The sequence below is a fragment of the Ctenocephalides felis genome, unplaced genomic scaffold, assembly GCF_003426905.1.
Source record: "Ctenocephalides felis isolate EL2017-DRISC unplaced genomic scaffold, ASM342690v1 CF-g0.4_SCAFFOLD_00141, whole genome shotgun sequence".
In the NCBI taxonomy this organism is placed as follows: domain Eukaryota; kingdom Metazoa; phylum Arthropoda; class Insecta; order Siphonaptera; family Pulicidae; genus Ctenocephalides; species Ctenocephalides felis.
In genome coordinates, this window is record NW_020536295.1 from 22,798 (window position 1) to 42,977 (window position 20,180).

A 20,180-nucleotide genomic window follows, 5' to 3' on the forward strand; every position below is an offset into this window, starting at 1 on the left:
TATACTATTCCAAAGTTATCTATAATAAATTATTTAAAAAATAATAATTTAGTAAGCATAGTGTTGAACACGAGTATTATATATGATTAGGAACTTTTATTTTATAAATTTGTATAAGTATTGGTATAAGTATTGGTATAAGGAGCTAGGGACTGTTTGTAACAGTTATTTTTTCTAATTAATATCTGAGATTCATTGATCGTATTTCTGCGAAATCAAGATGGATAGTTCCACAAATGTTGTTTATCATTTCACAGTTATTCATTTTCTAGAAAAAGTGTGGTGTTACAACTTACCCCGTGTTTATAACTAAGTTGTAACGTCTACTAAGTCAAGTAGTAACGACAAAAAACGACAATAATGCCACTAATAATTTTAATTGACATATCTCTAAGTAATTCTTTTTATCTGCGTTGAACTATAATTAATGCAAATAAAATAGAATGTCTTCTTTAATATAAATTTTTCAACGCTAAATGCAATTATTATCATAATAAAAATGAAAGATATTTGATTTACATTTCTTCTTCATCTTACAAACTATAAATTCCACCCGCTTGAATCTGCGCATATAATTCTTGTATGTACAATTAGCCCCAATGTTTTGTTTTAACCAACCCCAAATGTGATTTTTTTACATTTATCAAGATAACTTTTTAAACAATTTAGCAATGACAAAAATTGTTACATATTATCAAAGATTGATAAATTTGGAATAAATCAGATATATAAATTTGAAATTGATCGATAATAATAACGCAAATCGAAATTTTATGTTAGATCAATTTTATATTACATGTCAAAAATGACGAACCTGCACAGTTCTGTATATTGCGTCGGCCTGCGGATAGTAGCTATGACAACATTATCCAGGGCGGTTTACATGTCTAATCAACCCAAAAAATTATTTTAGTATCTTTAATATTCTATTGAAAAACGCCTGTTACTAGTTGCCCCCGTTACATATAGTCCCTAGCTCCCCTATATATATATACTATACCAATTTATAAAATAAAAATTCTTAATTATATATTGTATATATCAATGATCAAAATGTTTTAGCAAATTAACTGCCTGCTTAAGTTCAAACGTTTTGGTTTTGGCATTCACACATACAAATAGGATACAACTGCACGGCACAAAATTGATATTTTAAAGAAAAAAAAACTGTGATACATATACTTGAATATTGAAATAATCATATAATGAATATATGCAACATCGTGCAATCATGTAAAAATTGTATGTACCTATGGCAAAACCAGATACAACGCTTACAGCACATATTTGCAATGCACATCAAGTATTTTTAGCGACGAAAATATTTGTAATAACTTTATTTTCATACCATAATTTGTTTGACTTGGATTTACTTGGAATTATAGTGGTTCACAATCTATCATAATTTATTAATATAGAAAATAAAATGTCATAAAAAATAAACCATGATCATGTAAATGAATCGAATTGAAATTTTTATAACTTGTTCTCATATTTTTGAATAAAATGTTACTAGCATAAAATTAAGCTATGCAAAAAATATTTTTAGTGAAGCATTGCATATTTCATTTGAAATAAATAAAAATGATTAAAAGTTGCAAATCTTATAAATAGATTTGAATAACTATAAAAAACTTAACTAAGAACTTAACTAGAAAACTATAAAAACCGAGATCGTAGCATTTTCATCATTGTAATAGATTGTCCTATAATATAATATACCTATTCTCTCACAAAATCAGTAATAAATTTACACTGTAGTAGAAAAATTAGTTCTGACTGATGCCAATATTTTTACTTGGTTATATTTTATAATTTCGACTATAATGCAGATATTTCTTATATCTCAATATACATGATATATTTATATTAGGGCAGTTCTTAAAACTTTACTTGAGTAGGTAATGTACAATAAATTCATGAAGCTATTATATTTTCAAATTTCTCTGCTCCCAGGGGTTCAAATGCATCCAAATTGATAAAGAAAAATTCTCGGATAATTTTAGCTTTTTAGCTAGTCCACAACCCGACCAAAGTTTCTTGGTTATCTGAATATATCAAATTTTTGTTGTAATTTTTTTTATTTATTATCATAATAACCAAATACAATGTTAATCTCAAAACTTTGATACACTTGTCGCTAAGTTATGAAATTCTAAAAAACAAATTTTACCCACGTTATTTTCATAAGAAATACGTTAGTTGGAGTGCGGACTAAAGTTAAATATTAAGAGCAAAAACTTTCAGAGGATTTTTGTTATCATCTCGGAGGCATTTCAGCTCCTGAGAGCAAAAAAAATCAAAACTATCCATATTAAGAACCACCCTATATAAAAACTATTTTATTGGCGTCATACATCTTCTGGTTGTGAAAATTTTCTACACCCAATAAGTATTAAAAATCAAGTACTTGCTGATGATATCAATTAATCTTTGTCGGAGAAATGAGTAAATTCAAAATATTGTTATCCTTCCCCAAGACAATAATAAAACTGTACGCTTTGACGTAAACTTGTTATATAGTTATTAAATACAAAGCATATTTACTAATTATGTCGTGTCTGAGTACAATTCAAAAGTCAAATTCAAGCATCTTCAAATAATAAAATGAATATGTGTCCCATTACATGAGGCGGCGTGTTTGTTCTTATAGTTAGCCGACCGTAACTATATCTTGTGTACATAAATTCTCAGTTTTCATGACGGCTTTAATAATTTAATTATTGCTCTGGCAAGATTAAGAGACCATAATTGAACTATTAAAGTATTTTCAACTGTTATATAATGCAATCATATAAAAGCAATAATCATCATTGTTTGAGACAATTCATATTATTATATTTACATGATACGCACATATATAATTTAATTATATAGAAATAAAACAGAAGTTACTTATCATTAGTACTATGTAATACTGTAAACGATTTTGTAATTCAATGCACGATGTCTAATAATCATCAATTTACCGTAATACATTCACGATTCTGTTTTTTTAAGGTGCTGTGAGATAATTACGTTTTTATTATGAGATTGTAATAAGATTTATAAATTATAAAATTTTTTGAAATTCCCAAAATGCGGCAAAAAAATTAATAAATATATTTTATCAATCACCTGTAAAGGCTAATTTATAAGCTGCCAAAATTTTTAGTAACAATTCATTGTAGGCCCATATAATTTTTTTTTTCTAAAATACTTTAATCCCGCAGCAGTACATTAATTAATTAAGTGTAACGTAAAAATCAAAGTAACGTCCATTTGTTCCCAATTAAAAATTTGTATTATATTGTATTGTCATCAGAAAGCAAATAAAAAATAAAATAATACGATCTTAAAAATTATTAATTGACAAAGTTGTGAAAATAGAGCATTTGCAGATTAAATAATTTGATAAGTACATTAACTCTATAAAAGCCGATTAGCATTAATTAAATAAATAAATATCTATTATTTTGTAATATGAATCAATTTCAGCAGAAGGGAAACTAGATACGATTGTACCACTTTCTTTTCTGATGGGTAATATATTTGTTAATTTACAAGTTAGCAGGAGAAAAGTAAAAAGAAGTATTATAAATCGAACTTTTCTCTATGTGAAAATACTGAAACAATCAACAGTATTTATAATGATAATTCAATAACTTTAAATAGTAAAATACAGCAATTAAAATAAACGACAAATCATCACTGAATAAGTTTTACTATAAAACGCTAATTAACTGAAGTTCACATGTAGTAATTTATCTGTTCGAATTTATTTAGTTTAGTTCGAACGTAACTTTATTAAAAACAAAAAAAAGGTAATATCAAAAAAATACTTTAACATTAAATGTAAATTTAAAAATAAACACTGCTAACTAGAATACATGCATTAATTTTAATAATGTAAAATTTGTAATGGTCCACTATTTTAATTAATAAATAATTATATTTTATCAAACAAATAAAAAATTTAATAATTGGATGGATGAATATAATAATATTGTTGTATAATTTTTTTTTAATTACTATATTTGTTACAACTGCTAAATAATTAACAGTAATGAACAATTATATAAATTTAATAAAAAGAACACAAAAAAAAGGATAGAATTTTCAACAAAATGATAATAAAAATCAAATTTTAAATAATTAAACAGAATTCTATATAACGTGATAACTTATTGCTTGATCAAATTAATTTGAACTGATCCCTAATTTTTTCTTTAGTTCAAAATATTGAAGCACAAGCTATTATTTATTTTTTCCTAATAATTTTCTCTTTTTTTCACGTTCAATATAATAGTGTATGAAACGTATTGTAATACTTTTATTAAAGGTTTAATAGTATTAACCAATTGGAACAATCATCTAAATTAACAATATAATGTAATGTCATTTTAATTAATAATCTCTATTATCTGCCATTAAGTCAACACTTCAAAACCATCAAGTATGCAGTTATGTTTTTTATTCATGGATATATATCATTAAGAAATATAAATATTAAAAACATATGAGCTTATTAAATTTATTGCTTCAATATCAATAAACAGACCTATCAAGCAACAATTTAAAAAGTCATAAAATCAAAGAAACCATTTTCCATTATCGCTACCGGCGTACTACTCTATTCTATTTGCATAAGTACGAGGAAGACGATATTAAAAAAAGCCACCTAGAGTCGATGCTAAACAGTTTACAAGCCTTACAGGTGAAATAAACGCATGAATAAATGAACGCAAACACGTTTTGTGTCATATTTATCATAATTATAGATAATTTAATCACAACTCGTATTAAAGACATCATCTCACATCTCGTATTAAGCATTTAATAACATTGCATGTTTCTTCGAATGGAAGAAGCTACTGCAGGTTTCGAAATAAATTATGTTTTGCAGTAATAATCATTACTGTCCCACATATAACTCATTGAAAGTAAAAGTGATTGATTAATTGCTCACAGAAATAACAATGTAGACAATTGGCGGTCTGAGAAAAAAACAAAGATAGGGCCAGAACAAAAGCCCCAAACGTATATATGGTTTAAAGGTCCGCGAGAAAAAAGGACTACTACCATTATTTTAAGAACAAGTAAAGAATTATATTTTTAACGATACTATTTTAAAGTAGAGAGCACAAGATCTGTAACCATCTTTCACTTTAAATCGGGCGACATCGCTATCTGGAAGTAAAACCACTTTGTTAACTTATTAACAAGAATTTGTTGTTAGTTTTTTTTTGGGATTGAGCAGTGTTGTTTAGTTCACGATACGTAAATATAATTTTTAAGTATAGCTCATTAATTGATTTATAAGGAATATTATTATTTTTAATAAGATTCAATAGTTTTTTAGTAAATAATATAAAAGCAAAACATAGAACATAGTAAATAAAAGAAAAAAAGTAAAGATATTAATTAATAGTACACTCGCAAAGGTAACATTCGTAAACAATAAAAAATTGCAAATAAAAATAACGTAAGTTAAAAACAGCAATTTTAAAAGATATATATTAAATTGATAGTTATTTAACAGGGATGAAATTAATTTTTCTAAAAGAAGTTACATACGACGGTTGTATACCAACAGAAGTTGTATTTTTCTTATTTATTAATTGTATTTAAAAAGAAACATTTGAAGTAAAACCGAAATACCTATCAATACAGAATTTATGATAGTACTAAAAGTTGATTAAGATTTGTGTTTGTTTAACTTTAACTATTCAGATTTATAACTTTTAATTTTGTTGTTTAACCTAATAATTTAACCACATCGCATTGATTAAATAATGTAGCTACCATTCCGTAAAACCATTTTAAAATAAACCCCATAGGTTTAGGTATCCTAAAAAGGGACCAATAATAAAGTAAAAAAATATAGTAAAAAAACATTTCTACAATGATGAATTACACATTAAACATTTATTTTAAAACAATCGATAATAATAAGATTCAATATTTTTTCAATAATTGTTCTAATTTTATTTGATTAAGAATATTAGGTACCTAAAACTCAATAATTAATAGCATATTTGGATATTAAAATAAATTAAAAAATAGAAATTTTAGTATTATATTATTTTTATATTTAGTATTATAAAAATGTGTTATTTATTTGGTAAATATAGATGTGCACGGTTGAATAATAATATAATATTTTACTTTTGTTATTATTTAATTTTGTTTCATTATTCATTTATTCATTATTTCAATATTTTGATTCAATATTTTTAATGTAACTTTGTTTGGAAAAATTAGTGACGAAAAGTATAAAGTATGTATAAAAAAGTATGAGGTATCGTGATACACTCGAAGCAAAAGCTTCTTCTGAACTTTATTTTAACTGATTCATCATGAATTAGCAATATTACGCGATGCAAAACTTCAAATAAATGATAAGGTTTAATAATAGAACATTGCCGCATTACTTTCATGAATTAAAAATATTTTATTGACATCGGTCACTGACTGATAATTTTATTTATACGAGAATTAAACTAAACGCGTGTCGGATGTAAAGAAAATCCTTGCCAAGATTTTTCAATTAGTTTTTGTTTGTTTGGTATTTAAAAAACGAGTATCCTTTACTTAAAATTAAATCTATTGTTAGAAATATATTATGAGATATATGTATAGATCCTATATATGTATACATGTAGTAACATTAAAGAAACAAAATCTTCTCCATTCTAAAAAAAGGTTTATAATCAATCTACCCCTTTTATTAGTTCTTTAAACTTCTTAATCGACAAATATATCCGTCAAGATTGTTTTAAAATTCTTGTTTTTGACAGAAAAAATTGATAATGCAACGTATCTAGTTCTGAAACTTTTTAATTAAACGTATACAAAATTTTTTTTGTATTTTTAAAATTAATTGCTTGGAGAAGAAACTTAAAGCAATTTATTGAAAAATTCAGGATATATCTATTACATATACATGTAATGTGTAATTAATTCAACAATGTTTTTTCAATTCTTCAAACGTAGTAAACCCAATTTTTTTTTTTTTATTATTGACTATTATTATGGTATTTGAAATGAGTTTATTCGCGCGCGTATAATATTTATTTTTAAGAAAAAAATGATATTGGCAAATGATATTTAAAAAACAATGTCGTAAAGAGCGTTGATTTTTTAGGCATTGTTTGAGTGATGATTTTTCTTTAAGTCAGGACAAATTTTAGGACGTTTGGATACAAAAAATGTTAGACACTTTTTATAAATATTTCCAAACAATACTAATGTTAGTTTAATTTTCCACACAGTCATCACAATTTTAACCAATAAGTGACTTTATCATTGCAAATATTAATTTGTTACTTGTATAGGTTATCACAAAAAACAACAACTAAAGAATCATTCTAACATCAATCAAGCTAATATTCATTCACTTTATTATGATTCAAAGCAGTAGTTTCTTCAAAAGCTGCCTTTCTATTAAATCAATTAGCCTTCTTAGTACAAGGAAGATCTTGTTTGTATTTGTATTATAATTAACAACTATCGAGCAACAAAAAGTAAGAAGTTGTCTTTTTAAAATACCAAACAAAATCATATCTCATGCAAACAATTATTCATATCATAAACATTAATACGCAATAAACATTAATATATAATTAACATTATTTTTTTTTATATTTTTACTGGATTACAATCAGTTTATTGAATTTAAATTATTACTTTTTGATTTTGATATTAATAAATTTTATTTCATAAAAAATATGTAAATCTATAGATGAAAGTCTCATAGTGTAGATGAAAAAAAATAAGTTGCAATATTAGACTTACATATTTTTGTACGTAATAAAATTTATTGAAATATATCAAAAAGTAATACAATGTATCAGAATACAATGTATGATTATATTCTATAAGTTATGATACAATTTAGTACCTATTTCAAATCAAAATGACAACAACAATTTTGGTTTAATGCTCTAATTTATACACACTTTATAATATATATATATATATATATATATATATATTATATAAAATATACATATATATATACACATGTAATGAATCAATTAAAGTGCATGGATTCGTAAAAGTGATACCAATCAATACAATATGTGTATTGACATGGGTAAGTGATGTGAATGCCAGTGAATTGATATGTCAAACATAACATTTTACCAGATTTAAAAATTTTTCAAAGGATTATTAATCTACTAATTGATATTTATTTACATTATTCAATCTATTTCTGCAAATAAAATCGAGCAAAATTTTCGACAATATTGTTAATCGGGTGGAGCGTTTGTTAGAAACAAAAATAAATTGGTACATCAAGAAATAACGATATACTTGGTTTTTTTAACTTTTGTTTGTGTGTTATTAAGGCTTATAAAATAAAAAGAATGTAGGAGGTATTTTTCCCTTCATTTGTACAATTGTTACTCTGCTTGAGTCATGACAAACAAGCAGAAATATTGCAAATTTGCAATTAGAGAATAAATATGCCAGTAGAAAATTATGCCTATATATATAAATGTGTATAAAATGTTTAAATAAAGGTTCTTATCTGTCTGTTCCAGATGCAATCAGTGCATCTGGCGGTGAGGAGCGGGCGTGCCATGGGCAGTTGTCCGCGCGGCGGGTGGTGTGGGTGGCAGCACGGCTTGTGGTGGGTTGGTGACGGAACAGTAACACGACAAACAAAACATACATACACACTTGACACAAACAACTCAATACCAAATTAGGGACTGAATAGCACAAATACAATTTTCCCAAATTTCATAGAAAATAATAAAGATTTTTTGTCAATATATTTAATTGCAAGTGCAAGTTCTAGTATCTAGTATATGCCGTCCAAAATAGTTCAAGTTCAATAGTTCAAATATAGGCATAATACTGTTCTCTAAATCACATTAAAGCCAGTGTATATTATTTTCACTGTCTTTTTACTTTACAATTCGAACGATATCATAATTGTCGACGATTTCTTGCAGTTGATATATTAGTTAATATCCAACTAAAAAGACTGAATTACGTACGACGCACAACAACATGCATATTTTGGTGTGGAACACAAATACACCCCCGCTGGGACGTCGAATCCTAAACTTGCACGTAAGATTTTTTTCCATTCTTTGCACACCCTTGTTTTATATCTGTCATCCAAAAAAGAATTGGTTAAGTCCATTCTCAACCATTTGTAAAACTCGATTTTCAAAGTTTGTGTAATATCTTATGTTTATGTTAAGTACTTAATTAAATTTTGCTTCCAATCAATAATTTTTCATTTCATTAATGATTTTAAGAGAAATAGTTAGTACCGCGTCTTAAATTTTTTTTGTCGAAATTTGACTTAACCACTTATTTACTGGGATGACTGATATAACCTGACATTCATAAAATGCAACAACTGAACAAATATATAATATTAAAAAAGTCTTTTATAGTGTCTCGTTCTTATATAACTAAAATCATCTATATTTTAACTAATTTGTATTTAGTAAAAAAAAAACTTTATGAATTTAGTGAAAGTCATTTACGCACCAAATTAAGAAACATTGTTTAAAATGAAATTTAAATGTCAATTTAACAAAATGTTATAGAAAACAGTGGTAATTATATTACTTGGGAATTTTTTTTTGCTTCAAATATAATTTATGTTCAGTTGTTCCATTTTATATAGAATAATAATTGCTTGATCACATTGCATTAGAATAATTGTAAATAAATCATTCAACTCCTATAGGACAGAGAAATATATAAAAAATTTGAGTGAATTTCCTGTCGTTTAAATTGATGCTATCTTTATTATGAGGTGCTAAGATAAAAAGCATATGAAGACTTGTGCTCATAGTATTGATAGCAAATAGATGGCCACATAGAAAAAATGGCATAATATGTAATTTTCGAATTGTCAATCTAAATGTGTAATTTTTTCAGCAGATCCGTTCATACGGGAGGCTACGGCACATACAATAACTAGAATTCATCGAAGAGTATTGAGCATCATCAGTGTACATATATCCAGTAAAAGTAAACCCACCAAGTATTTATGACTCCACCCCAACACATGATCGCCAAGTAAATATTTCTAATATTTAAATATAAGTACTATATTTAAAATTGATGTGTAGTACTAAAATATTGCCGTACACATAGATTATTTAAATGATATATTATTATTATCACTATAGTTTCTCTAATATTATTATCATTATTTTATTAATTAATTATTAATTAAATATTCATTAAGTTATACATTACTATTTTTATTATTTTTACGTTCGTTTCGGAATGCAATATTATAGCTCATTGTCAGTAATTTACAATGGTTGTAAATGTGATTGCATTCAAAGCAATATATTTTTATATTATTTTTAATTAATATAGTTAATCATCTTCATTAATTGATTAAACACATGTGTCACGTCATATATTCTTTACAATGCTTTTCGCTTTATCGCTAATTACATTTAAGTGTGAGAAAATGTATTTACAACTGTTAAAGATGATAAAACGTATTTTATCTTTTGTGATCGGTCTGATGCTGTATAAACCGTAAACGTTTAAATTAAGCGAACAATTGAAACAAATATAAACATGCAATAATTTCGTGAGATACGGAGTGTCTATTCTGACATTCAATCAGAGTACGTACAATGGGGTTATATCTGCGTTATCGACATTTTCAAAATAAAAACTCAGGCATTCGGAGTAAATAAATACTTTTACGATACGATTATAAAATTTTATAATATTGTTAGTTAGCGTTTCTGTAAAACGTTTCGTGACTTGTCGCATAACTCAACATGATGTCAAAAGAATATAATTCAGAAAAAAAACACCGCCATCGAAAGCGTGAACTGTACGGAAGACAAATTTAATTTCCAAATATTTTTGTGCATATTAATTTTTTTTCAGATCAGAAACATTTGTCTAAGATTTGTATTTATTGAATTCGAAATATATTAAATAATTTTATAGCATATTTGAACGAAAAACTATTCTGCGATTTTTAAGCAAGAGAAAAATTGAAAATAAAACTATTATTTCTGTTAATATTCAACAAAAGCGTGAAATATCAGCGTTACGCGCATATGAATAGTAACAATTAAATTTTTAATGAAAGTTTTCATATGCACCTTATACGTTTATATACAAATATATAAAATATTAAATATTTACTAATATTGAGGATGCGTATTTCATTTAAGATGACGCAAATCATCAGCATAAAACATTTTGTTTTCAAATCTGTCTATATGCAATTAAGTTACTTATATCAAAATAAATTGAATTATAATTGAAAAAAAAAGAACTATATAAACCTACACGGAAGATAGGTTCTATACAAAAGCCTCGAACCTCATTCTTATATTAAAAAACCGTGCTAAGCGAAAATCACTATAAAAAAGCTTTTCTTGTTACACGATGAATAACAAACATATTGAATGAAATATAAATATTAATATATTTAATATCAAACAAAATAAATAAATATAAAAAAAATTAGAAATTTGTACAATATCAATTCCATCGTCTGACATTAATTAAAAACAAAGTTTGAAAACAATGATGCTCCTTGTTTTGGTATTTCAAACAAACTAGCTTATACATACATCAAATTTAGTTTTATTCATAAAACGTGGAGTTCCCATCTGCTCTACATATTTACATCATAGAAATAGACTATTCAAAATTCTAACTGTAACATACATTTTGTTGTGTTATATTTTGACAGTAAAACGATAAAAATATTTTTGTAGATATAAGCAAATTATTGTTTAGTATTCATAATTTCGTAAAATGCAAAATTAATAAATTTCATTAAAAAAGATCATTTTTAAAAACAGTGATAGATCGACGTGTAAAACGAGGGATAAATGTACTATTAGAATTTAAATTAAATTATATACTATACATTTTTAAAATCTATCCTAATAATTTTCAGAATATATTTGCAAAAATTATGAACTGCTCGATAAAATATATGAGAAAATACGCATACACAGATAGGGTTATAGTGAATACCAATACCAATCTCTTGAAATATTAATATTAATTAAAGCTGCTCTTGTTGAAAAATATAAAAAATAGTAACTTTGCCGTATTAGCGACGTTGATTCAAAGCTATATTCAATCAGATAAAAAAATATTTATTGAATATATTAATAAATTTTTAAATTATCCAGCCCTAGTTAACATCGATTTGGTCAGAGATGGGCTTTCTCTTCACACATATAAATATATGTAGTTCGTATGTATGTAGGTTCCGAGTCCCAGATACGATGTATATGGACGCTTTCGATTTCACTCGAGTTCGTCTTACTTATATTATGTTGTTTGCTTTCGTGCGTAAGTATTTGGTGTTTATCCAAGATCAATATATTAACTTATGAGTATTCTAATAATATAGTTTTTACTTTCATGGTTTTGCTCTCAATTTCATCAGTATATAATGAATAGTTCGTAAAATCAAAGCGCGACAGATGATTTAATATCATACCAACACCTGTAATTGTAACCTGTATTGTATTAATGTCAACGATTTGTTTTTCATATATATTGATTGTTCAAAAATAGCAACAAAATTTTTGTTTCAAAATTTTACATATTTTTTTCTTAAAAATTTTCGATAATTTTTAAGATTCATACAACGATCTCCCGTTTTAAACAATATTCGTTTTACACGTTTTTGACCTTACACGGTTTTTTGAAAGTAATTTTTTTTAAACAAAATTTAATAATTTTGCATTTACACGTAATTATAAACACTAAACTATAATTTGTTTATATCGACAATATTATTACCATTGTATTATTGTCAAAATATAACATTACAAATACAAAATGTATGATATAGTTACGAATTCTTGGTAGTCTATGTCTATGATAGAAATATGTACATAAGATGGGAATTCCCCGTTTTATGATTAAAACTAAATTTTATATGTATATAAGCTAGTTTGTTTGAAATACCAAAACAAAAAGCATAATTGTTTTTAATTAGTGTTTATATATAATTGATAATTGATTCCGTCTTATACATAACAAAATCTATAATTTATAAAAAAGTTCGGCAGTGGCAAAAGATAAAAATCAAAAAAGTAGAGACTAACAGAAAGGTTATATCTTTATAAACCAAAATTGAAATTTTGAACCACCTCCAAGAATAATAGATGTTTCAAATTTTTATTCTAATGAAGCTACAATTTATTAAATGCGTTTTATATTAAATATAATAATATTTATTTTTCGTCCAATGTGTTTGTTGTTCATCACATTAAAAACCGTCAAAAATGCTTTTTATAGTGATTTTCGTTTAGTACGGTTTCCATATAAGAGTGAATTTTTCGGTTCTTTATGGAAACAACCTTCCGTGTAAAACGAAAGATAGGTGTGCGAATAATTTTATTCTTTCAAAGATTTATTTATAAATATTTCAGAACTATTTTATTTAATTTAATCCCGTTCAAAGTCATATGTTTCAGTTATCTCGTATCAAAAAAATATACAACCTTTACTACCAGACAACATTAAAAAGACAAACATTGAGCAGTACTTAAAACGTTCAATTAATACAAATTTATTTTATAATTAAATAAGATTTTAACAGTACAAATGTGGACATTAAAGTAATAGCCAAGCGTCTTCTGAACAAGCAGCCAGCATGCCTCGTCAGGAGTAGATTTTCACGTGAGATTCCTAACGTATTATATATTCTATCCGAGATAGGCATCATTATCGCGAATATTCTTATATTATTAGAAACGACTGACTACCAATCGCTTCAATGATGACGGTCATTGTCATGATCAATGGACAACTGACCACGCCAACACGACGCAATGTTCATGTAGGGATGGGAACGCTTTGCTCATTAAATGCGGCAGATTATTGAAATGACACATTCGACCTAAACAAAATGCATAAGTTGAAATTGACTGATTTATATAAAATAACGATTTATAGATATAGACCAAAATATTCTTATAGATAGCAGAAATTTAGTGAAGAATAAATTACGAAAGACATCACGTTTATAAAGCTAATGCAAGTAATATAACATTATAAAAATGATTAAATGCATTAAGGGAGTATTTTGGAATAGAATTGAAAACAAATGAATTTGTTTGGGCTACTTTCAAAGTTTATCTACCCAAGCATACATGTACGAGAAAAATTTTCAAAATTTAAATTATTTTTAGAGATTGATGTTTTTAGACGATAATCTTCCTGCGCTACTTTCCTATACTAAACTTTAAACGCGTTTTTCTCAAAACAATACGATACCCACGATTTATCAACTTCTACTGAACCGATTTACATGAAATTTTCACAGGGTCTTCTTTATAGATTTCTCTTCTGTATGAACTAAAATCATGCACAAATCCCGAATTTTAGGCTATCAAAAACAAAATGCAAAAAAAAAAATTCTCCAGGCAGCTCCTAGTTTGTAAGAAACAATTACATTAACTTGTCCGTAGTTCATACATTAACGACATTGTTCTAAATTGGTAATATGTATCTTTTCGACTTCGGACAATTTAGAGGACTTAAATCATATTGAAGTGCTTTTCACAATTAAAACTATGACTATTTTTAATTATTATTTATTTTTCATATTCTCAAACTTGCAAAATAATTTAGTAAAAATTTTGTTTTCCTTTATGTTTACAGCCTTTCAATTACATTGTATAAAATTCATGCTGCTAGACCAGAATACCTCCTTAAGACAATGTTGACAATCTAAATACATAAATTAAATATTGAGTAGTTTAAATGAAGTTTCACCGACACCAACATCAACTACCAAAAAAATTAAATAAATATTTTTATATCGTTTCAAAACTTAGACCTTGAACATTTGAAGTAAACTCACTTTAAACAGAATATTTTACGACAGTCTATTCATTTAATATAATTTATATTTTTATCAAATTATTCGGCAATATCGGTTTGTCAAAAAGTAGTCAATGGTAGGAAAAGTTGATTACCACAGATGCTATAAAAACAATTCATGCATTCGTATTTCGATACTTTTCGTTTCATTACGATTTGATTCAATTGTTGCGATGAAAGGGTGAGAAAATAATCGCGAGATGATCATATTCTCGGCCGAGAACAGCTGCTCAATTAAAGGTGTTCTATTCGCGTAGCACTCGAGATTGGCCGTGACAGTGTTGCCGTACGCGGGGCTATCAGAAGCCCTGCTGCGTAATATAGGCAGTGCTCACCGATCCTCGCAGTAAACATTTACGAGCAATTAATGTAATAAAATAATAGAGTTTAAGGTGCGCTAACAAAATGCCAAAGCGAGAGCCAGGTTTGACGGGAACAGAACCCCGTCTCGTTGATGTCGTTTATGTGCTTGCCAATAATGAGGAGAGAAAAAATAGGAGACATATTATATAACAAGGATGGGTAATATTTTCACTACTTTTAAACACACTCTTAATATCAAAATACAGGGATCAATTTAAATATTTACGGGTGAATGGGTACGGCTGTGCCACTTTTTTTGATCAGCAATAATTTTAGTATTTGACAGTTATCTGAAAAAAAAAGTAAATTAAATGATAATTAAAAACCTTTGCGTACGTGGAAATACTAAAATCCTGTCCTTAATGAATACTATGAATTGGCCATAAAATCCGATCATACAAGAAAAATGTAAAATCTTTCGGGTGTAGACGGTTGTGACAGGCATTAAAATAGCTTAAAAAACAATAGCTATGAGCACACCAAAATGGTTTATAACAACTTTTATTATCAGAAATATGTAACACAACACAACATTATCATTGAATCAAAGCTATAAAAGCAATGCGAGCTAGAGATCGTGTTAATGTAGAGCTGACTCAATGCAGTAATGGAAACTTGTTCGGACAAACAAACTTCATTTTCTCCGTTTGGATTTTATCTCAAAATCAGTATAGATTAGTTGTTACGGCGACTGTCACTACCGTACCCCGGCGCAACCGTACCCACTTCTATCTTCCTGATAAAAATCACGCAATCTGAATTTTTTGGCTATTCAGAAAGTGAAAGCAATTTTTAAAACCACCCAAGCATTGTTATAATCGCGCGTTGCGCGTTGTAACATTCTGTTAGTGCAAATATATCCTCCTAACCAAGGTAAACTTTAAGAAAACATTGCTTTATTAGCTTTAATTCATATCGTTTGTTCCGAAATTGATGCCACCATACGTTGTTTTAATTTGAAAAATCGATAATTTGAAAATATATCTCTCACCCCTAAACCACTAATTTATGAATGTACGTTTGCAAACGAGTACGTTAATACTGACGGTTGTGATATATCTTACGTCGTATAATAGCAACAGCAGATTACAAAAGATAAAATATTTAAATTATGTCGGAAATCACTGTCGTGAGAAAAGCTCTTGTCTTTGATTTCTGTTTGAAGTGTGATTCATTCAAAAGTTCTAAAATAATAAACGCATACTTTGTATTTTTGTCACGTATTATTACAATTTATTTAAACTTGAAAAGCAGATTATCTTCTGTCAGTCAATGTGATTTCCCACGATCCAAAAATGTTTAAATGTTGATAATTTTTAAATTCAATACTAATATTTCATACCGCAGTTTTTTATCAAATACAATTGTAAACACTTTTTATGTAATAATAATTTATTAATAAGAACTATCGTTTAATTTGTGAGCTACAGTGTATTACTGTAAATTATTATAGTTCATATGTATTTATTTAGATTAGGCTGAATCCTCGCTTACTATTAGAAATATTTAGCTAGCTTCTAGTCTGCCAAGCTATAATACGTTATTACGTTATATATGATATAATTTAAATTTCTATATATTGTAGAAATAAAAATATTATGCAAAACATTTGATATATTTAACAATTTATCGGGCATGCGCAAATTATAATAGAAAACAAAAATATAATTACAAATACAAATCAAGTATATTATAAAAAGAAAATTTCATAGTTCATTTTGTGTAACTGTCTAAAATTTTCGCATGTATAAATGAGTGCAAATAACATTCCTCTTGAAATTATTGTAAAAATAATTCGAAAAGAAGAATGTTTATGAATTTATTATTTTGTAGTAGATTATAAAATTAATGTGAAACATTTTAGGTTAAGTAATATTATATATTTTCGTATAACTCCGTAATTATAAAATATATATTTATTAATATTTTAATGAAACCTATGTACATTGTGCCTTATAGCTTTTAAATACACAAAAAATTTAAAAAAAAACTTGTTTATTTATTTATAACTATTATATTATTATTTGTAAGTAGCATAAAATATTTATCAAATATTCCAGATTTTTACAGGCTTAGCAATACATTCTTCGAGAATTATAACCCAATTTTAGTATTTTTTGATATTTTTAAATAATTGTCGTAATATCTTTGTCTAAATGAATAATTTTGTTCATCTAACCTTATGATTAGTAATTATCATCTTTCTTTTGAAAATCCTTCTTTTAAATTTTAATGTAATCGTAAATAAGTCAGTAAAATTATGATTCCTCTCATAATAAAGTGGAGCAAATACACTCTAATAAAAATAAGGAAGATAATTTGAATTAAGAATCACTTGTTTTATATTTGCACAACTTTTCTCGAAACATGATTTTTCAAAACAGCAAGCAGCACCTCCAACAATTTGCATTCATTTAATTCGAATTTGTTATATGTAAGAAATTTTTTTAAAGAGTACGGTAAGTAAATATCCAAATTTGCAGTGCGATGAAAAGCTCCTCAAATTCTCTACATGTCTTGCGAATATGATTGTCGAGACTTTTTGTTACTTAAATATACGGTAAATAAAACTTTTTCTTAGACTGTTGAAAATAAACATATTTTTTAGGTTTTTCAGTGTTGTTACTCCTTAACTCTTCTAATGTTATCGCCATATTTTATATCCACAAGGTTTGCTTCCGAGTTTGAATCAAAATCTAGTGATTAATTTTTGAAGATAAAGAAATTAAATAAACAGTTCAGCGGATACAAATAGGGGAGCTAAGGACAGTTGTAACAGTTGATAATATTTCTACGAAATAAAAATGTACAGTTACTTTAAATATTATCCTACCAAATCAAGTAAAAATAATTCCACAACTGTTGTTCATTATTTTACAATTAATCATTTTCTAGAAAAAATGCGTTGTTACAACTTACCCCGTCTTTGGGGCTACCACTGCAAGTCGTAACGACATTTTAAGGCATATGACTTTCATATTCATTCATTCATTCATTTCATAAAACAACGGAAACTATAAATAATACAAATAAAATATAGAATGTCTTTTATAATATAATTTTTTATCATGAATCAACATGAACTACAATTATTATCATAATACAAATAAAAGATATAGTGTCTCTTGTAAATTTATATTTTCCCACATCTTACTTAACTATAAATTCCATCCGTATGTTACAACTAGCCCAAAGTTTTGTTTCAATTAACCCCAGGTTTGATTTTTTTACATTATTCAAGATATCTGCTTAAACAATTTACCAATCACAAAAATTGTTAATCATTATCAAAGATTGATAAATTTTTGAACAAAATAAGATATAAAAATTTAAAATTAGTCGATAATAATAACTCAAATCAAAATTTACTGATAGATCAATTTTATATTGCCAGTCAAAAATGATTTACAGTATACGGAATAGATAGCTATGAGACTATGGGACAAGGCCAATGGAGACAAAAAAAAGTATTTTAATATTTTTTAAGATCCTAATGAAAAACGCCTGTTGCTAAGTTCCCACTACATATAGCCTTCCCCTAGTTCTCCTAATCAGTTTGAAAAATGTATTCATAATTAAGTGCCTGGCAATATGTTCTAACATCAAAAAAAAAATACAAGAACCACGCGTACGAAATTAAGAAGTGTATTTTGATTCATTTTGCACTAGCAGCATTTTCAAACGTTTCAGATATCTCATTTCCAGAGTAGACAAAAAGATCAGAAATGTAAAAATATCGATATATGATCCTATTCACAAAGTACTCAGCGATAATACAAATCCGCAAACAAACAAACACTTACACCTCGGCTTTACGAGCGCATTTGTGGATAAAAGTTGAATCGAGAATTTAAATTTCTGAGCTGAACAAGAAAACAGCATCAAAGCGTTTGACAAGCATTTCATGACGTTCAAATCCTTCTGTTTGCCATTGTAGGTACAAAACGTACAATATTTTGACATCTAGGATTTATCGACAAAAAAAAAATTGAAAACGGGACACACGTGTGGGGTCCAACATTTCGATCTCAGTTTGGACCATTGAGTGAATTTTTGACACGGTACTGCATAATAAATACTTGAACTACCTGAACTACCTAAATACGCCAAACAGAGACCACGCTTTCGAGATTTTTGTGACCGCTCACTGCGTCTAATTAGTCTGAGGGACCACCACCCACGAGTTTGATGCATCGCAGGTGACAAAGTTGATAATAAACCGAAACGCACACAAAAAACAGACCACCCGAAAAGCTACTGGTGTTTATGCAGAAATGACAGATACATAACCTGGGAAATAATGATAGGTGAGCGCAGCAGGCACTACCCCGATACGGTGAAGTGTGTCAGAAATTCGAAAATAGCCCCTATATTGTCTATTGTAATAAGTTTCGTAAAAGCAAATTGGATCGACCATTTAACGAATTGAAAAGACGTATCGACCAAAATTACCTGTAGTGCAATGTGGTTTAAAGAAAAATTGAATGTATAGTTGAAATGAAAAACTAAACAGAATATAGTTTACTTTATATGTAAATTATGCCATTTATTATAATTTTATAAAAATATAATTAAAATTGATAAAAATAAGCTCATACAAACGAAAGATCCTGTCTTAATTGTTCTTATTCCTTTATTGTTTCCACATAAACAATTCAAAATTAATTATAAAATCAGTAACATTTTTGTGACAGAATTAATATTAATTTTATTTATTTTGGCAATAGTCATGTTTATAATGTTGTAGAATTCACATACATGTTTTATCTAATTCATGTGGAAATGTAAAAACAAATTGACAATGTAGAGTAGAAGCGGGGCTTAAAGGTCCGCGGGTAAAAAGATCCGCCACCGATATCTCAAAAGCAAGTAAGTTAATTATTTTTCAACAACAATATTTTAAAATAGAAGGAAACAGTTGTATAACCAGCCACCACTTTGATTCTTACGACGTTGCTATCGGG

General features: G+C 27.0%; 1 protein-coding gene across 1 annotated transcript in view; it reads left to right on the forward strand.

The window, feature by feature from the left end:
* The window catches only part of LOC113377634 (protein drumstick-like), a 15,764-nt gene extending 7,068 nt beyond the window's left edge, over positions 1-8,696 (forward strand). The window contains exon 2 of the mRNA XM_026618047.1: positions 8,529-8,696. Within this exon, the coding sequence (XP_026473832.1) occupies positions 8,529-8,553 (25 nt within the window). The 3' untranslated portion in view covers positions 8,554-8,696. The remainder of the gene's footprint in view (positions 1-8,528) is intronic.
* The last annotated feature ends 11,484 nt before the right edge of the window (positions 8,697-20,180 follow it).